Consider the following 22,309-nt stretch of genomic DNA (forward strand, 5'->3'; position numbering starts at 1 on the left):
TTTAATTATTACAGATAACTGTAGTGGCCACCTTTGTTTATATACATTTTTGTGGACATATGAAATATTTCTTTAGGATAGTTTTATAGAAGTTGAATTGCTAGGTTAAATTAAAGAGTATTTAACTTTTTGATATATGCTGGCCATTTCCTTCTGAAAAGCTTAAGGACTTAAAGTGACTCCTTTAGTACTAAAGCTCCTGCCACACGTTAAAATGATTCCTGGCACACTGCTTTCTTTGTGCCTTCAATTATTCTGGAGAGAGCAGACCTGCCCTTTTTCACCCTTTCTGACCCTTGAGCTCTGCTTCTGGGCAGTGTCCTGTCTCCTGGGCACACACTCTGTGCTGGGCTCTGTCCTGAGTGCTCAGCTGCAGTCTTTGCCTTCTGCAGGTTCTCAACTTAGAGACACTACTCTGTCGTCCTGCCACATCAATAGGAATTCTCACTCCAGCCCTGTTACTAAGGATATTTGTTACCAAGACTTGGGCTGCTTTTTAGTGTATATTATAGCCCGTTTTATGAAAATATTTTTATAGTATTCTCAGTACTACTACTAATGAGCTCTTCGGGCCATTAAAGAGAATGCATTTGAGTCAGTTCCAGGATGAACCTAGAGCCAAGTAAGTTAGAGAGAAACAAACAGCATATATGAACACATATATGTGCAGTCCAGAAAAATGGTACAGGTGAACCTGTTTGCAGGGCAGCAGTGGAGATGCAGACAGACGCAAGATTTGTGGACACAGTGGGGAAAGGAGGGGTGGGGAGAGTTGAGAGTAGACTGGAAGGATATATTTATTACTGTATGTAAAATAGATAGCCAGTGGGAATTTGCTGTGTGATGCAGGGAGCTCACACTGGTGCTCTGTGACAACTTAGAAGGGTGGGCTGAGGTGTGAGGTGGGAGGGAGTTTCAAGAGGGAGGGACATAAATACACCTGTGATTGAGTCATGTTGACACACGGCAGAAAGCAACACAATATTGTAAAGCAATTATCCTGAAATTAAATAAATTAAAAAAAATATGAATGAGCTCCTCTAGCTAATTAGGTCTATCATATAAAGATGTGTATTAAGGTGCTATAAAAAGTAGACACTTATGGGCCAATGTTTTTTCTTCAATACAGGAGTGGGTTGGACAAGTGGAAATAAGTGCCCTTTCTCTTATGTACAGGTAAGCCCTGTAATCACATAGGTAAACAAAAATAAAGCCAGTGGGAAATTAACATGTTCCATTGTAATGGAGTTGTTAAATAGCAGAATCACTTAACAGACCTTCTAGAGAAATGATTTCCTGCTTTCTCAAGGCTGGTAGCACTGAATGGCAAAGCAAATTGAATGGCAAAGGCAGAGCACCGTATTGTCAGTTTTACAGTTTTTTGTCTGTTAGCAGATCAGGTGAATGCTGTATTTTTTCTTTTCAAAATGTCTTTATAAATTTCATCTCCACGCTTTCTGTGGTTTTGAGGTCTACTTTTAGAATTATATCTGAAGTTATATATAAAATTATATTTAAAATTTTACTTGTTTAAAAGGATACTTTTTGCTTAAGTATGTTGCAGCTTGGTTACCCATTACTGCCTTTTGTTTACTGCTGTTTCTAGGTGCCTAGAATGTTGCTTGGTGCACTTGACTCTTGAGTGAGTGAATGAATGAATGACTGAATCTCAATTTATGAAGTGTATTTCATCAGAAATAATTTCTAAATGTTTTTTCAGGAAAGATTTTATAATTTACCAGAAACCAAATGTTTCTCCTTCACAAGTAACTGAAAATAATTTTCCTGAAAAGGTAAGAATTGTTCCAAGTTTTTCTAAAGGATTTAAGTAAAGGAACCACTCACTTGCCATCTTGACTGCCTGAGCTATAATTTTTAAGTGACTTTTTTTTTTTTAAGTTCTTATTAATCATTCACAAGTTTTGTTATTTTGTATTTGTTTTTCCGTACAAATGTTGAACTCTGTTGTGACATTTTATTAGAGAAAAATAATTGAGATGCCAGTGTATGTGATTAACTAGACTGTACTGTTTTACATCAGTATATACATTAGATAGAAAAATAACTTGTGAAAATAGGTTCTACTGCATCCAGAAACACTTAACTGTGATATATTTCCCATTACAGAGATAGTTTACTGGCTACGGTGTTGTTATCTAGTCACAAAGCAGAAACAACTGAAAAATTATGTAAAGCCTAGAAAGGGGTGGCGGGGGGAACACCATGATTCATTACTAGAGAATTTTGTTTTCATGATCTGCATTGGGTTATCCAGCCCAAGTTGAAGTGTCTCGTCACCATGTTTATGGTGGCAGGGGGCAGGGAGCCGAGGTAAATACGCCTTTGTAAGGACTCGTGGGTGTCCAAGGTGCCTGGCTCTGGATCTGGCCTTTACAGTGTAATTTTTGGAACATGACGTAGTCTAAGCAAAGTCAATGTGTGTTGCTCTTTGCGTCAGTGATCGATTATTTAGAAGGTACATAAAGCTGTAAAGCAGAAAAAAAATGTACTTTTGATTCTGCTTCTTAGAGGTAAGCATCATTAAAGTTTTAGAATATTTTCTTACAGTCTTCTAACCCTTCTCTTGCAATAGTTGAAATCATTTGTTCTTACAGATTGTGTGTGATTTTTGTGATGCAGTAAGCGTTTCCCCAAGTCATTAGGAATTTCTGATTCCTTGGCTTTGTAACATTTCAACATACGGATGTACCATGACCACATTACAGCTTTAGGTTACTTCTAAAACATTCTACCTGGAAATTTGTTTACTAGTAACTCAGAGATATTAGAGATGGAAGTAGCTGTGTAAGTGTTGTATGTGAAGGGCTGAAAGGTGTATTCTGTTTTTCCCTTTCAGGTATTACTGTGTTTTTCAAATGGAAATCATTATGATATTGTCTATCCCATAAAGTATAAAGAGAGCTCGGCTATGTGTCAGTGTAAGTATCACCCTTGCATTGGTATAGAAATTTTCTTCCTAAGCTTTATTGTCTTACGCAAACAACTCAGGGCAGATACACTGTTTTGTTGTGTAAAAATATATTTCTGAGAACTTTAGGTTACCAAAAATTTTAATACTCTAGTAAAAACTTGTTTCCATAGGAAAAAGGTGCTAAGAGATTAGAGTTTGGCTTGTAAATGTGAAGTTATATTTTCCTGTGGTAATTAATATCATTAATAAAGATTTGAATGTTTATAAAGCTTTTAGTGCATAGCTTGAAAATCTCAATGATTCAGGAAATCAGTATTTGATTGTATTTGTCACTTGACCAGGGTTTCTTGACCTTTTACTATTAAAATATAGGGCACATAATTTTTTGTTTTGGGGGTTGTTGTGTGCCTTGTAGAATGTTTAGCATCTATTATGCCAATAGTGGGGCTTCCCTGGTGGCTCAGATGGTAAAGAATCTGCCTGCGATGCCAGAGACCCAAGTTTGGTCCCTGGGTCAGAAAGATCCCCTAGAGAAGGGAATGGCAATGCACTCCGTAGTCTTCCTGGAGAATTCTGTGGAAGGGGAGTCTGCGAAGTTGCAGAGTTGGACACAGCTAAGTGACTGACCTTCTGACATGCCAGTAGAGCGCTCTCTCCCGTGTGACAACCACAGATGTCTCCAGACTTTGCCAGGTGTTTCCTGGGAGGATAAAAGCCTCTCCACCTCTCGCAGTTGAGAATTACTGCTGTGGCAGTGCCTTCCTCCCCTCTTTATTTCCTTTATCATCTGTTCTGACAAGGTGCACATGACCCATACGAAGCACTGTGCCGGGCATATGACAGCCTCTTCTCCCCTGTTCTTTAGCTAAGGAGGACCAGTAAAGACAGCACATGACGCCTACCTTTTCAAAGCTGGAATGTCCAGCTTTTGATTGACTGGGAGAGGCAGAGAACATAGCCCAGGATCTCAAAACAGATCAATTTACAATTTTATATTACTTGTATTTAATGTATTGATGTATTTAAAGCTAACAGTAATACAAAAAGGTATCACAGCTGTGAGCCAGGGGTGATGAAATTCAACACGCCCAGTGAGCAGTGACTTAAGTGTGGTTGTACACACTGTGCTAAGCCTCTGCATCTGCTTTCATAGTTAATCCTAGCACGGTGAAGTGCTCTCATTCCAGCTGTTCACATCAAGAAACTGAGAACCAGAGAGACCGCACAGCCTACCCAACCTGAAGAAGCTCAGATGGAAAACTTAAGGAACACCAAGTTTGCTAGAAAGAAGATACCTTTTCATAATGGACTAAAAAGAAACCATTGTAAAATGTATTCTCAGCAACCACTGAAGCATATTGTGACAATGTTTCTGCTTTACAGAAAGAGGAAAACAAAAACAAACCCACACTCCAGAAAACAGAAATATCTTACCAAATGCTCAAAACCTCTGCATGGAGTTCAGGACTCGCATTTGCTTTAATTACAGCAAACCTTACCAAAACAAGTACACCAAGAATCCATCACAGTGGTGTCAATGCTCAAAACCTCTGCATGGAGTTCAGGACTCTCATTTGCTTTAATTACAGCAAACCTTACCAAAACAAGTACACCAAGAATCCATCACAGTGGTGTCAATGCTCAAAACCTCTGCATGGAGTTCAGGACTCGCATTTGCTTTAATTACAGCAAACCTTACCAAAACAAGTACACCAAGAATCCATCACAGTGGTGTCAATGCTCAAAACCTCTGCATGGAGTTCAGGACTCGCATTTGCTTTAATTACAGCAAACCTTACCAAAACAAGTACACCAAGAATCCATCACAGTGGTGTCAATGCTCAAAACCTCTGCATGGAGTTCAGGACTCGCATTTGCTTTAATTACAGCAAACCTTACCAAAACAAGTACACCAAGAATCCATCACAGTGGTGTCAATGCTCAAAACCTCTGCATGGAGTTCAGGACTCGCATTTGCTTTAATTACAGCAAACCTTACCAAAACAAGTACACCAAGAATCCATCACAGTGGTGTCAATGCTCAAAACCTCTGCATGGAGTTCAGGACTCGCATTTGCTTTAATTACAGCAAACCTTACCAAAACAAGTACACCAAGAATCCATCACAGTGGTGTCAATGCTCAAAACCTCTGCATGGAGTTCAGGACTCGCATTTGCTTTAATTACAGCAAACCTTACCAAAACAAGTACACCAAGAATCCATCACAGTGGTGTCAATGCTCAAAACCTCTGCATGGAGTTCAGGACTCGCATTTGCTTTAATTACAGCAAACCTTACCAAAACAAGTACACCAAGAATCCATCACAGTGGTGTCAATGCTCAAAACCTCTGCATGGAGTTCAGGACTCGCATTTGCTTTAATTACAGCAAACCTTACCAAAACAAGTACACCAAGAATCCATCACAGTGGTGTCAATGCTCAAAACCTCTGCATGGAGTTCAGGACTCGCATTTGCTTTAATTACAGCAAACCTTACCAACACAAGTACACCAAGAATCCATCACAGTGGTGTCTACCCCTCAAACGAGTCCCCAAGAGACCCCCTTTCTCACCATCTTGTATCTGCCTCAGTATCATCCAGACAACAGGCAGTGATAATTTTGAACTAACTAACTGCAAAGACGGGAGTCTAGTTGGTCTCTAGGTAATTTTCTGGTTGAATTGTGTTATTGGTCATAAGGTGTTAGAAGGTATTCAGTTAAGGTTTTAGGAGCCTGGGCGCCTCCGTTTTATGTTAGACGTAAAATTCATGCTGTGTAACATCTCTTTCTTGTTAACTTCAGCTCTGCTTTATGAATTGCTGTATGAGAAGGTATTTAAAACTGACGTCAGTAAAATCTTGATGGGCCTAGATAGCTCTGAAGTAGCGGATGAAGACAACAGTGAAATATCAGATTCAGAGGATGACAGTTGCAAGTAAGAGTGGCTTTGTCCTAAAGTACCTTTGTAGTGCCATACGAGGAAACAGTTCCGTAAACGTTTTTGTACGGCGTTGCCTCACTTAGTGAGGTATTATGGTATTTCTAAAGTACAGCAACGTGCAGCAGAAGTTTCTTTTTTCCTGCCACTGCTATTACTTCATTTCTATTATGGGACTGTTTCTTTCGGAATTTGGTTTTTTGTTTGTTTTTGTTAAGCATCTATTTTTATTTCTATGTAATCATGCATATATCTCTGAAATAGATTTGGTTCTACCTGTGTGTGTGTGTGGAGGGCGGGGGGCTTCTCTCATAGCTCAGTTGATAAAGAATCCACCTGCAATGTGGGAGACCTGGGTTCGATCCCTGGAGAAGGGAAAGGCTACCCACTCCAGTATTCTGGCCTGGAGATTTCCATGGTCGCAAAGAGTTGGAAACGACTGAGCGACTTTCACTTCATATGTGTGTATATCCTAAAGTTTTCAGGTTAGGCTGTCAATTGCTTACATAACCAGTGATGAAAAATGGCCATTTTGATTTCCTTGACTTTCTTTTATTGTTCTCTTTCTTAGATAATGCCTCCCCTTTTTATATAATACAAATCCAAAGTTGGAATATAAGTATATGTAAACAGCTCTGGATAATAATGTTATTTATTTATGTTTGTTTATGGTGTGATTACGGAGAAGGCAATGGCAACCCACTCCAGTACTCTTGCCTGGAAAATCCCACGGACGGAGGAGCCTGGTAGGCTGTAGTCCATGGGGTCGAGAAGAGTGAGACACTTGCTGAGCGACTTCACTTTCACTTTCATGCATTGGAGAAGAAAATGGCAACCCACTCCAGTGTTCTTGCCTGGAGAATCCCAGGGACGGCAGAGCCTGGTGGGCTGCCGTCTGTGGGGTCGCACAGAGTCGGACACAACTGAAGCGACTTAGCAGTAGCAGCAGCATGATGTGAATAAACACCTTTTAACTTAGAGTCTGAAACTTATTTTTCTTTTCCACTTAAGACATACAGGGTAGTGGCTAAGAGCTTGGGCTGTGGACATTCTGACCTGGTTTCATTCCTGGGTTCCTGCCAACTAACTGAACTTAGGGCAAGTTGCTTAAAGCCTCAGTCCTATAGATATAAATGAGGATATGTCAGTATTTCTTTAAAGTAGATAATTTATAAGAATGAAATGAGATGTACATGTGCAATGCACAGTCCAGTTCTAGGTATAGTGTCCAATGTGTATGAATTTTTATCAATGATACTAAGAAATGTACTTTGTATGTTCTAAGAACCAATTGGTTTCATCCTCAGTGAAGCTAAAAGTATATTATTCCTTTTGTATGAGAGTATGAAAGTATCCTATGATACGTACTGTGAAACTAGAGGAAGATGAAATTAAAGCCTCAGGATATCTAATTCTTTATTAAAGACTTATAAAATATATCCCCTTGTATCTGTAATTCCAGGCATTTCTTGAATTAAATGGTTGATCCTGATTGAAAGTTTGATTGACCACTGTTTCTACATAAGAAAGAAATGAGTCAGATTAAAATCTGGGTCTCCCATTGTAAATTAATCCTAGAATTGATTAAGGGGCTTTGCACAGATGGGAATTGTGCTACATGGTTTTCTCCAGGTGCCCAGTGTGATTAAGGCATGTTATGGAGCATACGAGAAGTTGGGATGGAGAATGATGATTGACTTGTTTAACTTATCACCATGAGTTGATGTGGGGGGACTTGAGCACATACCCTGTGCTTGGTGCTGCTGATGGCTTTAGCAAAACTGGGTCTGGGATGGCAGCTGGCAGGTGAAGTAGGTGAAGTATGGAGTAGAGGCTAGTAAGCTTGTAGAAGTTTGCCAGGGATGGTGTGTACATTGTCGTGATCAGTTTTCATTTTTATATTGCATTACTATAGCCCTGGGAGCATGGAAGCCTTTCTGATGGATTTTTTTGTTGCATTATTAGGGTTTCCTTTACTAGTGTCATGTCTGGCTTAGGGAAGACAAAGCTTCATCTAGGGGAGACTGCTCCATAATCATGGCAAGACAGATAGGCGCGGTATGGTCATGAGGAGAAAGCAAGGATGCCGCTGTACTTCTGTGCCTGGATTCTTTTCACATTCGTATTGATGAATCTGGAAGCATCAGCAATTGGGGTGCTTTTTTAATCCAGACTCTAGATAGTTGGAGTCTCTTAAATATTGCTGCATTTAGGGGTGTGACACCTAAAGACTAGAGATTGGTTTATGAAGGAGGAGGAATTATATGCCAGAAGAATACAGGTACCTTCTCACCCAGTCACCTGCCATCACTGCCCAGCCTCACCAGCCTCTTGGCTGCCCCAGGGTCTTTGCTCTTGCTTCCCGTCTGCTTGCAGTACTCAACAGCCATATGGTTTGCTCTCTTGTCACCTTTAATTCTTTATTCAAAAACATATCATTCTTTATCCCATTTTTTATTATTTGAGCTAGGCCTCAACACTGTAGTTTTTCCACCTTTTTCCCCCCAAAGCACTTAGCAGCATTAATGATGACTGATAACTTATTTAGCTTGTATCTACTTTCACCGGATTGTATATCTTGTAGTGGAGTATTTTGTTTGATGGAGCCTCATCTATTGATGGACTTTGCTGGTGGCTCATTAGGTAAAGAACCCACCTGCCAATGCAGGGGACACAAGAGATACAGGTTTGATCCCTGGGTCTGAAAGATCCTCTGGAGAAGGAAATGGCAACCCACCCCTGTATTCTTGCCTGGAAAATCCCATGGACAGAGAGTAGTCTGGCGGGCTACAGTCCCTGGGATCACAACGAGTCGGACACGGCTGAGTGCACACACATACATACACACATATCTACTGATATATTTCTGAAAGGAAGTTTTTACATTAAGTGTTTTTATAAACTCAGTTACTGTATCATCCCACATTTCATAGTTTATTTCTGTTCCTCTCTTCTTGTTGATTAAGTCAGTACAAATTAACAATAAAAATGTTTGACTGGAGAAGGAAATGGCAACCCACTCCAGTCTTTCTGCCTGGAAAAGTCCATGGGCAGAGGAGTCTGGTGGGCTGCAGTCCTTGGGGTTATATGACTGAGCACGCATGCATGAGGAGGGTGGAGGAGATGGGTTGGTAGCAATAAACTGGTAAACTTAAAGAAAAAAAAACTTTGCCTTATATGCATATACACATACACACATGTATACTCTGTATGTGCTTACATATACATATCCACACTTCCGTGTGTTTGAGCTCCTTGGGATACAGTTTTGACTTTGGACTGTAACTCTGAGATTTTTCTCTGAAGTTAGAGTAAGTGAAAAATGTGTGTGAACATTTTTGTACTCCTAATGATACCTGTATTTCTTCCTTTGTAGGAGTAAACCTACCACTATTAATGATGTGAATGGATTTAAAACTTTGTCAAGTGACCAGGTATTTTTATTTAATGGTTTTTAACTATCTCTTCAATATAAGAAAGCATACAAGTTTATAGCCTTAATTTTTTTTCTCTTTTCTGGCACATTTTCAATAGAGTCAGGATCATCTCGTAAGACATTTTTTCGGTGACTTCCTATTTTTTAAAGCTTTATTCTTTTGATTTTTCTCTTATACGTATCTCAAACACATTTTAAAAGCATTTCTTTGTTGATTGGGCTTCTTGACTTTGTTTACTTAGCATCCGAAAAGCAATGGAAACTCTCCTAGCCTTCCTTTGTCTAGAAAGGTTCTTAAGTCACTCAGTCCAGCAGTCTATAGAAATGTGGAATATGAAATTTGGCTAAAGTCTAAACAAGGTGAGTTAAAAAAAATCTGTATTTTCCAGAAATTTGCTTTGAGGTCCTTGAAAATGATTACATCAACTTGATATTATGCTGATATTCTTTACAGCTCAACAAAAACATGATTATTCCATTGCTGCTGGCTTACAGTATGAAGTTGGAGATAAATGCCAGGTAAGTGATTATGTAGAGGAAGAAAAGATTTTACTTGAAATCTTATTTATTCTAATAGGAACTAAAAAACAGCTTAAGTTTGGATGTGTTGTTAATTTGTGATTTCAGAATATATTTTATCATGTATACATTTTAACAGTTAAAAATATTTAGCTTTTGAATACATTACCAAAATCATGTATATCTAAAACTGTGTGACCCTTCACATGATCTTTAAAGCAGTTCAGTCTTTGATAGTACTTGCTTCAAAGATGTAGCAGTAACCTTTTAGATTTTTAGATATTTTCATTATAGCTGGCAGGTAATGTACTGACATTGATTCAGACTTGACACTACAGGTCAGTTTGGTTTATGAAAGTCATCCTGGAAAATTTTGATATAACACATAGTTCTTTTGTTGGATTGAGTAAAAGAAAGGGAACAGTTGGAGAAGTTTTGCCTTTTACCTTGAATAAGCTGCTGCTCTGGGCTTACTCAGCTGACCGGTAAAGGGGAAAATTGAGTTATGTCAGCGTTTCTTACATGGAGTGATCTGCACCCCTGCCTCCCCTCTAGCAATGTCTGCAGACATTTTTGGTCATTACACCTGGGAAAGTACTACTGATACCTAGTGGGTAGAGGCCAGGCATGGTGCCAGACATCCTAGAACGCACAGGACACCCCCCACCCCCACCCCCCCCACCCCCAACACACACACAGCAAGGAGTCGTCTGGTCCAAAGTATTACTAATGCCAAGACTGGAGAAACTTCTATGAAAAAATATGACTCTTTCTAAAACAAAAGCAACCCCCATACACCAAAAATATTGTTATTTGGAAGATAATTGTCATCAAGAATGGTTCTCATCAAAAAGTGTTACCTTTTAAAAACTATTTTGAAATAGCCATTGACAGACATTTCTTCTTGACTTGTGGAGGAAATAGTCATTCCTTCATGATAAAGTGGTTTGTGAAAAGTGTCTGGGGGACCAGGATTGTTTCTGGGTATCAGTGACAGACTTTACCTTAAGAACTTTGAGTAGTGTTGTGATTCGAGGGTATTTTGAAAGTAGAGGAAGAAGAGGATGTGATTCTTTCAGGGTTGTCAGAAATGTGCTCTAAGCATAGAACCGAATCTGGGAATCTTTTACTGTAGTGATTTGGGGAACTTGGCAGAGAACAAAACAGAAGAGGGCCCTCCTTCCCCACCCTTCTTAGTAGAGAAAAGAAAGTACTTTTTATTTTATTTTATTTTATTTTTTTTTAAGAAAGTACTTTTTATACTGTATCGCTAAAATTGTTTTATTCATTGTTGTAAACTGAGCATATTTCATTTGAGCTTTCAGTTCTTGATAAAGCAGAAGGTAAAGCAGGTACTTGTTTTAATTTTTTCTTTTTTAGAGTATTTTCCTTTTCTTCTACTTGACTATTTCACTTGGATAAAATTTAATTGAAATTTTATTATGGAAAGTGTGAAGGTGAAAGTGTTAGTCTTTCAGTTATGTCTGACTCTTTGCAACCCCGTGGACTGACTGTAGCCTGCCAGGCTCCTCTATCCATGGGATTCCCCAGGCAATAGTACTGGAGTGGGTTGCCATTTCCTCCTCCAGCGGATCTTTCCGACCCAGGGATCAAACCCAGGTCTCCTGCATTGGCAGGTAGACTCTCTACCGTCTTTATTCTATCCTGTCTACAGAGTCTCTGACTCAAAGATGACTTTTATTTACTCAGTTCAGTTCAGTCTCTCAGTTGTGTCCAGCTCTTTGCGACCCCATGAATCACAGCACGCCAGGCCTCCCTGTCCATCACCAACTCCTGGAGTTCACCCAAACCCATGTCCACTGAGTCGATGATACCATCCAGCCATCTCATCCTCTGTTGTCCCCTTCTGCTCCTGCCCTCAATCTTTCCCAGCATCAGGGTCTTTTCAGATGAGTCAGCTCTTCTCATCAGGTGGCCAAAGTATTGGAGTTTCAGCTTCAACATTAGTCCTTCCAATGAACACCCAGGACTGACTTCCTTTAGGATGGACTGGTTGGATCTCCTTGCAGTCCATGGGACTCTAAAGTCTTCTCCAACACCACAGTACAAAAACATCAATTCTAAAGCACTCAGCTTGCTTCACAGTCCAACTCTCACATCCATACATGACCACTGGAAAAACCAGAGCCTTGAGTAGAAAAACCTTTCTTGACAAAGTCATGTCTCTGCTTTTGAATATACTATCTAGGTTGATCATAACTTTCCTTCCAAGGAGTAAACATCTGTAATTTCATGGCTACAGTCACCATTGCAGTGATTTTGGAGCCCCCAAAATAGGCTGTCACTGTTTCCCCATCTATTGCCCATGAAGTGATGGGACCAGATGCCATGACCGTAGTTTTCTGAATGTTGAGCTTTAAGCCAACTTTTTCACTCTCGTTCATTTTCATCAAGAGGCTCTTTAGTTCTTCTTCACTTTCTGCCATAAGGGTGGTATCTTGTGCGTATCTGAGTAAGCATGTAAATGCAGTTTCAATTTTAAATAAACATTAGCTTCAGAAAATCTTTTTTATTGTTCAGCTCTTGAGGAGAGGGAAGCAGTGTCCTGCTGTGACCAAAGAATGGAATCTCAGCTTGAGGGCTTGGAATGGGCGGTGCATCCCTCCGCCTCTGGCTGGTGAGGGTGACTGCTGGTCCATATTAGTACCCGTCCCGGAGTTCTGGTGTTCTCGAGTTCTGGACCCAGTCCCCCTGTGGATGCTGAGGGCTGGCGGTACTGATAACGGGAGATGGCTTTGAGCAAGGCTGTGTCCATCTGGCTGCTAGAGCAGGGTTAGGGGTGCCCTTTGCCAGAAGGAAAGCAAAAGGCTGACTCTCCTGTCCTGATGTGCCGTTGTGTAATAACCAGCTGTGTGTTAGAGAGGAGACGATGCATCTATTTTTAGGGAGCAGAAAGGTCACATTTACATATTACAATGTTTGAAATATTGGAAAAGTGAGAAGATAATATAATTTTCATAGCAGGTGCTCGCCTTTGTTGAGCGGTTGCTGTGTGCAGGCTGGTGTCCTCTGTATGCCTCATGTGTGCCTTATCGTGCCTCTGGTGCCCGTGATGTAGAGACTCTAATCAGCCCCGTCTTGCGTATGAGCTCAGTGAAGCACCGGATAAGTTACTGGCCCGAGGTCATATTGCTGCTTGAGTAGAAAAGCGGGACCTGGAAGCCTGGTGTGTGGTGCCACAGCCCTGCCTTCAGAACCCAGACAGTTTAGAAAAAACATGGAAAAGTAAGCAAAGGAAAGTATTTTGGAAAGAGATACACAGGTCTGGAAGATCAGAGGCATTATGGTGTACTCTTTTGAACTTAGTTTTGTTTTTAACTACATAGGTTCCTCTACACTTTAGTTGAAAATGAAATGGCAGTTTAAAAATGAATCATTGATGCTAAAGCATCGGGTGACTGATTTTTCTTTGCGAATTTGTTTAACAGGTTAGGTTGGATCACGATGGAAAATTTTCTAATGCAGACTTTCAAGGGGTTCACGCTGAGAATGGGCCAGTTTTGGTCGCAGAACTTGGAAAGAAGTACGTACTGTTTTCAGCTAAGGTGTTAATTCACCTTCTCTTCCACTTAGCCTGATGTAATCACGAGCATTTCTAAATGTCCCTGTGTATTTGTGAATTCAGTTAAATGTGTTGCGGGTGTATACAGAAATATACTTTTTTAGATCTCTGAAAAATAGTTTGAGTTCAAATTTAGTGTTTATGTGTTAAGGTCTTTTAAATAAAAGGTACTTACTTCATTGCTTACTGTTTAAAATGTGCCATTCTTCACTAAAGCAGTTTAGAAAATTAACCTATTGTAACTGATCTTTGGAGGACAGGGGCAGTATTCATTTCTGATTCCATTCATTGCTGCCTTGCATGTAGTTTTCAGTAAATGATTATCTGGTGGAGTGAAATACTTGCCATGATACATTGTTACTTTAGAGCAGCTTTTGTTTCAGCTGCTGCAGCCTTTATTTGAGGGAAAGGTAGTAAGATCCACCTAGACTTTACCATGGAGAATTTCAAACATGCGCAACTGAGGGGGGTAGTCAAGATAACGTCACCCTAGTTTCATAGCTGACAGCAGGTTTGCCATCTTTTCTAATCTCTTCTCCCTAACCCCTTAAAGCAGAAGAAAGGAGCAGAATTGGAATATTTGAAAGTAAATCCCAGATGTCACACCATTTCTCATAGATGTTGTGCGTCTGTGTGTGTCTCTAACACAGTAAGGGCTTCTCCATTCCCCATCCTTAGCTACAGTACTGTCATCACACCTCACAGAATAGTTTTCTTTCCTTCCTTATCTAACCTTTTGCTTAGATTGTGATTAAGACCTCTCAATATTCTGTTCTTTTAGGTTAGAAAATAGGTTTTTGACCTTTGTCATTTGATTATAATTACATGTGGATTGCTGAATGCTTTGTATTTGATAGTGTGTTTTTACTATAAGAACTAAGACTGGAAATTCTTAGATAAATTGAACATAAAAGATTTATGTAGAATACTTAAGTGCACAGTCTCAGTAGAGTACTTTAGGTTACTTCAAGTCTTTTTCTTCTTTTTAAAGATACTCACCGAAGAACCTCAAACCGCCTGCCTCAGAAAGCTGGAACACAGTGTCAGGAAAGAAGATGAAAAAACCCCCTTCGGGACAGAATTTCCATCCTGGTAGGAGCTCATCAACTTAGTCTTCCTTTGGGGGAGGGGATGGTACTTGGAGTTGTTGACAATAGGAGGAGAGTTATGAAGTATTTTTGGCTTCGTGTCATAGACATGGATTACAGAGGGCCAAAGAACTCAAGCAAGCCAATAAAAGCCCCGTCAGCTCTACCTCCTCGCCTGCAGCACCCTTCAGGAGCGAGACAGCATGCATCCTCCGGTCATTCTGCTGCGCCACAGTCTCAGAAAACCTCCAGCGAGCACAAAAATCTTAGCAGAACACCCTCACAGATCATAAGGTAACCTTACTGAATGCAAGAGAGCTGGAAGTTAAGTGAGCCAGCATTTCTTATTTGCTGTGTTACATGCATTTAGAAAGTTACAATTTTTTGTTCATATACTTGTCTAAAGCCTTAATAGTAAGAGTATTGTTGATAAAATAATGTGAGGATTTCAGTTCTTCATAGTATACTCTCATCACACAAATCAAAGTAATTTTATAGTTTAAGACATTTTGATTTTTTTATTTTTCACACAACAGCAGGATACAAATTGTATTTGAGTTACCATAGATTCTAAACCAGGAGACACTGGAACATACCTAGGGACATACAGTGAGGTACAGAAATTTCATGGCCTAAAGGTATTGAAATCAATCATACAGAGTCTGTTCGCTTATCATGGTGGAATTCTACTGAAAATCAATATCAAAAGATGTTTGAAAATAACCCACATATTTTTAGAGAATGAGATGGTTGGATAGCATCATTGACACAGTGGACGTGAATTTGAGCAAGCTCTGGGAGACCGTGAAGAACAGGGAAGCCTGGTGTGCTGCAGTCCATGGGGTTGCAAAGTCGGACACGACTTAGTGACTGAACAACAGCACATACTTTGAAGTGCAGTGTGACATTTACTAAGATCTTTGACTTAGCCATTAGAAGCCTCAGTAAAAGCTAAAAGACTGAAAAACAGAGGGTGATTGCAGAGAAGAAAGCATTTTAAATGAAAAATTAATATCAAAATGAGAAATTAATTTCAATGATACTTTTATTTATTTATTTATTTTTTCAATGATACTTTTAAAACCCCATGTATTCGGAAACTAAATGTCCACTTTGAAGTGATGGGTGTGTCTAAGAAGCTAAAAGAAGGAAAATTAGAAAATATTTGTAGCAGAAAAAAAATGAAAAGAATTTATCAGAATTTTTTGCATGCAGCTGAAGCTGCTCAGTGCAGCTAAACACAGTGTGGAATCAAGTATGAAAACAAAATAATGGACACTAGCATAAAACTTTGTGAAATTTGAACAAAATCTGTAGTATAGTTAATAATACTGTATCACGTTAACTTTTTTTTTTAACAACATAGTATTTCTTTATATTCTCAGGATTGGATTACTAATTAGACATCTTTATTTTTGAATGGCTTTTTTCAGTGATTTAGATCTTACCCGAGACAGATCTTTTCCCGGCACCGTGTAGTTTTCGGGTAGTCTGTAATGTGTTAAATATTGAATTCCAGCTTGCACTGCTAGTTCCCTGCAGGGTAAGGTTAGTTTTCTTTCATATGTGAACTTAAATCAGCCAAAACGGCCAGTTTGCTCTGTTCTTGTAGGTTACGACTGTTTGCAGTCACATGTCTAATACTGAACAGGTTGTTGTGATCATGATCCGCATTCTGACTGAATGTGCAGAGGCTTGTGCTCCTGAATATGCTTCCGGGTCATGGTTTCCTGTGTTGTTGATTTTAAGGTTTCCCTAATCTGCTTTTCTTCCAAGTGGCTTATGGAGCTGTAGAGTGATTCATGTCCTTCAGAGGGACTTTGCTTGAGAAAGTGTGTCTGAAGCAGAGGCCGTCCTCTTCCTGCAGCCTTGTCCGTGTCTCCTGTGGGTGCTTGTGGCCGATACCTTCCCCATCCAAAGTCGACTTCCCCGGTTACCTGAACCGCTGTAGCACTGGCTTATGTTCTTGCCAAGCTCTGGTCTTCAGCTTCTTTATTTTTTGGCTTTTGGGCATTCCCCTTTCTTGGGAAAGTCTTTACACTTTGTCATTGAAGATGGTTCATGTACCATCTCCAGGACAGAGTTGTGGGTTTTAGGCTGGCATGATGCCCAGTACTATGTAGTTTTCTGGGGCTGTGGCAGCCTGCTACCCCAGACAGGCTTAAAACAACAGAAGTGAGTTACAGTTCTGGGGGCTGGAAGTCTGAAGTCACGGTGTGGTAGAGCCCTGCCTGCCCTCTCTGAAGGTTCTAGGGGAGAATCTGTCCCAGGGGTCTCCTGCTTTTGGTGTTGTCCACAGTCCTTGGCAATCCTTGGCTTGTGGATGTAAGTCTCTGCCGCCATCATCGCATGTTCTCCCTGGGTGTCTCGTCTAGTGAGGAACCACTTACAGTGGGTTTAGGGCCTACCCTACTCCATAGTGACTTCATTTTGATGTGATTACTCTTGCTTGCAGAGACCCTGTTTATAAAGTCACATGCACAGACCCCAAGGGGCAGGACTTGAACATACCTTTTTGGGAGACACAGTTCCAATTCATAACTCAAACCAATACCTCACATCCATTACATTTTTCTTTTTACTTGAACAAACTATTTAGGATAGAAAATTGATATCGTTCAAAATCCAAAACACTCAGAAATTTGTTCTGAGTATTCTCCTTGCCATCCCTGTTAATCCAAACTGTCTACCTTCCTTCTGCAGTTGTTGTTCAGTCACTAAGTTGTGTCCAACTCTTTGTGACCTCATGGACTGAGACACAAGGCTTGCCTGTCCTTCACCAGCTCCCAGAGTTTGCTCAAACTCATGTCAGTTGAGTCGGTGATGCCATCCAACCATCTCATCCTCTGTCGTCCCCTGCTCCTCCTCCTGTCCTCACTCTTGCCCAGCATCAGGGTCTTTGTCAGTGAGTCAGTTCTTCGAATCAGCTGGCGATAGTATTGGAGTTTCAGCTTCAACATCAGTCCTTCCAATAAATATTCAGGGTTGATTTCCTTTAGGATTGACTGGTTTGATCTTCTTGCTGTCCTAGGGACTCTCATGGAGAAGGCAGTGGCAACCCACTCTAGTACTCTTGCCTGGAAAATCCCATGGATGGAGGAGCCTGGTAGGCTGCACTCCATGGGGTCGCAAAGAGTCGGACACGACTGAGCGACTTCACTTTGTCTTTTCACTTTCATGCATTGGAGAAGGGAATGGCAACCCACTCCAGGGTTCTTGCCTGGAGAATCCCAGGGATGGCGGAGCCTGGTGGGCTGCCATCTATGGGGTCGCACAGAGTTGGACACGATGAAGTGACTTAGCAGCAGCAGCAGGGACTCTGAAGAGTCTTCTCCTTCTCTTTCTGCAGAGGCAGTGTTAACAGATTCTTGTGTATCCCAAGGGCAGGGATATTTTAACATGTGTAAAAAGTATGTATGTATTCATAAGCTAATTGTCCAGAAATTCTAATGAGAACAAATGATTAAAAATCAATCATAAAGAATTACCTCATGTCTCAAGGGTGGTCAGGACATACACAGCCCTGAGAAATGACCTGATTACAGAGTAATCAGGGCCTTGCATTCTTGGCATATCCAGTGATGCTGGGAAGGAGCAATGGGGGCCCGTGGTGGGTTACCTCCCCCAAAAGATGAAACTGATGCCCTTAATTGCCTAGTTGTGGCTTAGGTCTGACATGTGGACACTGACCAGACTCCACTAGCATCTGAAGTCTTCCTCACTACAGGCAGAATACCTAAGAGGAGTAAATACAGAGACTACCGAATGGCTGGCTTAAATGCACTTTTGTGTACCACAAACTGGATTTTTATCCAGTGTGTTTTCTAGTGGTTTATCCAGTCTGGTAGGACTTTGAGTGATCCTACAGGTGTTGTCCTTTTCTTGTTTATGTCAGGCATACATTACTTGGTGTATAAAAACACTTGATGGCAGCAGGCAGTGGATAGTGCGTAGATATGAAACGGGAGAATTTTTGACATTGTGATTGATGGTGTAGGAACCCACTTGTATTTGCAGTGAGTAAGCCTTCACGGATGTAGGTGTGAGAATGAATTTTGCTAATGTATTAAATTTAGAGACTGCAGATGATTGAATAAAGTAAGATTTTAAAAATTATAGTCAAAATTTAGAATTTTATAGCTAAATACTCGGTTTAATGTTCATTAGAATTCATCTTGACGTTATTTCTAATATTTAACAGTAATTTGGAATTCTCATTATAGAATAAAAGACGAGTGACGTTGGACATGAGACCTTGTGACCTCTCACTCTTTTAAAATTTGTTTCTCATTGATATTCTCTCTTCCTTTTGAGAAGAAAACAGAGTCTAACAGAAACCAGCGGGATTGCTTTGTGGGCTTTCAGTACGCAGGTGCAGGTGCTGAGCGTGATCGACACGCGGGCTGGGCGTTCCCCTCCAGCTCGGCCCTGGGGCGGGCTGGTGCTGTGGGCTGGTGGGCGGGGCGGCTGGCGCCTCGGGTGAGGAGGCGCGCACAGCGGTTAGCACGTGTTGATTGTGCGGAAGCTCCCGGCCGTCGCTGAGCCGTCTGCGGAGTCTTTCACCACGGGGGTTTGAGAAGGACCGGTCTAAGATGCCCCTGTTTTTTCCCCTAGGACCCTGGGGTTGACATCCGCTCCATTGGAGTTAGGATGTGGTTTTAAGTGGGACTGAGGACATGAAATGGCCTTTCTTTCTTTCAGAGGAAAAGAATCAGATGCTATCAGCTGTATCCTTCCCACTCTTTTTAGGGAGATGGTATCTCTTCACAGATTTTTCTTGTAGGCTTTGGATTTTCATTTCCCACTGTTGTGAAACCGTTAGACGTAGAAGAAATAGTACTCATATTGCCTGTAATAGTGAAATGTTAGAGTCATGTTATGGGCTACTCGACTCTATTCATGAACTTTGTCGTCTCCTCCTTTGACCAAAGTTATGTTGAAATGACAGCAGTACAATTAGTATCTCGCCTCGTTCATTTTTCCCCCAGCTTTCATCTTCTCTGGATAGTGTCATTAAGAAGCAGGAAGGTGGTCCTGGTGTTTCTTTTAATATTGTCCTTTACTTAGAATAGAAAATGAGAATGCTTTTGAGGTCTAAACTAGTAACTTTCCCTTTCCTTTGAAAGAGAAGTCTTATGAAAATATTGGAATATGGCATAAAGAAAAGATACAATGCTTATATTTATGTTCCATTGAGAAGAAAAATCTGTGATAATGTGTATCATTTGGAAGTGAGTTATATTTTTCTTTTCCTGCATTGTAAGTTTGTCATCTTGACTCTGAAATCCGAATAATTCAGGTGCTTCCTCTTGCTAAACATTTTTAATCAGGCAGCTAAGAGTTCTGTAATGTCACAGTGTAGCTAAGATAGCAAATATTTGTATTGCTAAAAATGTTATTTTAGATTATTTTAGGTACACAATACATTGTCTTTTTTTCATCCAAGAATGTCTTATTTGACAGAAAACCTGATCGTGAGAGAGCTGAGGATTTTGATGCCACGACTCGAGAACCTAACTATTTCGGCCTCTCTCCAGAAGAGCGCAGAGAGAAGCAAGCTATAGAAGAGTCTCGCTTACTCTATGAGATTCAGAACAGAGATGAACAGGCTTTCCCAGCCCTTTCTGTATGTATATAAAAAGGAATTGGAAAAGTTACACTTCAGAAGTCTCTCCTTAGTCCAGTTTTTGTACTCAACCATAGTTTCTAATGGTAGATGAATCATTTTTACACTGATGGTTACCTTGGAGATGACGTAGCCTCCCTTCCTTTTCATCTTCATGAGGCAAATGAGGTCTAAAGATATTTCTAGTTGGTGGCAGAGTTGAGATGAGTTGATTGTTTATCTGACTTCAAGTTGAGTATTTTGTTTTGAACTGAAGCTTGTTTGTTTTTGCTAGCCAAAGCCAGTGACTTACCCTAAGCCATGGAGGTGTATGATTTAGTCAACAGGATACTTCTGTAAATTTGGGACATTCTTTTCAGTGTTCCTTATTAAACATACCCAGGACCTATTAAGAAAAACCTGGTACATACAGATGAGAGCTGTGGTTCAGAGCAGTCAGTGCTAGAGATGGTGGTGGGTGCAACCCTGTGGCTTCGCCGTTGCTTCCTGTGTCAGATGCTGAGCTGTGACGGGTGCTTCTTGATGAGACAAGAGACAAACGTTCTCTGCCTTTAAGTGTCTTAATTCTTTTGAGGGAGTCAGAAGGGGAAACAGTAAATGCTGTGTGAGGAAGGTCATTGGCACACGGGGGCAGGGTAGCTGCTTGAGTGTGGGGGCACCGGGCTCCCTGAGCCTGTGGTCTGACATAGTGATGAGTGGCACTGAGTGACTTGTGACGCAGCTATGAGCACCTGGGAGGCACATGAGCTGTGGTTGGAACACTTCTTAACAGTGGAATAAACAAGCAAAATGGAATGTTATAGAAGCTACCTTATAGGATATGTATGTATGTGTATATGTGTATGTATATTATCTCTTGGTATGTATATTTATAGCAGTATAAAACAGTAAAGCGCCACACACTGTTTTCTGGCCTCTGGAATTCTTAAAGAGGTGGAGAGGCTGAGCTGAGACCAGCTCACCTGGAGTAGAATAGTTCAGGCTGGCACAGGGATTGGAGTTTAGGAATCGTTGGAAGACGTGCCCAAATTCACATTTGAATTAGGCATCGTCTCTATTCTGTGTAGTTTATCTCTGTGATATGTTATTTTCCATAATACTTAGATAATACAAAACTACCGATCTTTTAAGCTTCTACTCACAGCTTTTTGTCTTTTTTTCAGTTAGTGAATGGTGAGAACTACTATAATGTGGGAATAGATGGTGAAATGTTTTGATTGTTAAAATGAGGTCTTTATACTTACTGTGTTTAAACAGTCTTTTGATCCTGTCTTGGACTTGATAGTGACTCAGGTTTTCTTCTAGAAAACGCCTGCCACTGAAGGCTGAGATCTCTTCTCAGCTGTGTGTGGTATTTCCTCAGAGATCCTAGGAAAGCAGAGGCCTTCAGTGGTAACTGAGCTGAAAAGCCAGACTTACTCCAGTCCCTGTGCTTCACCAGTTAGAAGCTGGAGCTCATGCAGGGCTTGGAGGGGTTTGCTGACAGTCAGTGGCATTTTAGTGAGAAGAGTCCTAGTGACTGTATCTGCCCCTTGCCCTTGGGGTGCCCCCCTCCAACTTCCCCAAAGGACTGTGGCTCTGCAGTGCTGCTTTTGAAGGTTGGTGTGAAGGGTGCTATTCTTTGTGCAGAGAATGGAAATGTAAGTTGCATAGTAAAGGTTCGGTCCCAGTGGCTTCTTGAAATGTGGGCATATGAAGAAGTCTTAACTACTAGGCCAAGCGTCTGACTGCCTCAGCCTTTGGCTTATTAATAAGCCAGTTACTGTAGAGTATTTAATATGAACCCTAGGTTGTATTTTTTTTTTTGTGGGCTGGGAAGTTTACAGATATAAGGTGGTGAATTTTGAGATTTTTAGTCAGATGTGTGAACAGTAAGATTAATTACAAGACTTCTGTTTGTATACTTGTGAGTAAATCTTTTAACACAAAGTGTTGGGTTTTGTTTAAGAGTTCATCAGTCAGCCAGTCAGCTTCTCAGAGTAGCAACCCAGGCGTCCAGAGAAAATCGTCCCATGGAAGCGATCGAAAAGGAAGCAGGCGGAGAATGGACACCGAAGAACGGAAAGATAAAGGCATGTTATTTCATCATTGGAAAGCAGATGCTGGAGATCTGTTTCTGGCCTAAAGTCAGGCATGGGGAAAAGAACTCTTAGTTTTTAATGATTGAGCAATGTACTGTCGCA

General features: G+C 40.7%; 1 protein-coding gene across 2 annotated transcripts in view; it reads left to right on the forward strand.

Annotated features, from left to right (window-relative positions):
- Positions 1–22,309, forward strand: part of OTUD4 (OTU deubiquitinase 4) — a 43,608-nt gene that overhangs the window by 11,038 nt on the left and 10,261 nt on the right. For both annotated transcript variants that reach the window (XM_070769047.1, XM_019977161.2), the window contains exons 4-15: positions 1,130–1,176; positions 1,721–1,793; positions 2,858–2,939; positions 5,739–5,871; positions 9,251–9,308; positions 9,553–9,670; positions 9,765–9,829; positions 13,279–13,373; positions 14,404–14,504; positions 14,608–14,794; positions 19,964–20,126; positions 22,075–22,198. In XM_070769047.1, the coding sequence (XP_070625148.1) occupies positions 1,130–1,176; positions 1,721–1,793; positions 2,858–2,939; positions 5,739–5,871; positions 9,251–9,308; positions 9,553–9,670; positions 9,765–9,829; positions 13,279–13,373; positions 14,404–14,504; positions 14,608–14,794; positions 19,964–20,126; positions 22,075–22,198 (1,246 nt within the window). The remainder of the gene's footprint in view (positions 1–1,129; positions 1,177–1,720; positions 1,794–2,857; positions 2,940–5,738; positions 5,872–9,250; positions 9,309–9,552; positions 9,671–9,764; positions 9,830–13,278; positions 13,374–14,403; positions 14,505–14,607; positions 14,795–19,963; positions 20,127–22,074; positions 22,199–22,309) is intronic.

The sequence above is a fragment of the Bos indicus genome, chromosome 17 (genome assembly GCF_029378745.1).
Source record: "Bos indicus isolate NIAB-ARS_2022 breed Sahiwal x Tharparkar chromosome 17, NIAB-ARS_B.indTharparkar_mat_pri_1.0, whole genome shotgun sequence".
NCBI lineage: Eukaryota > Metazoa > Chordata > Mammalia > Artiodactyla > Bovidae > Bos > Bos indicus.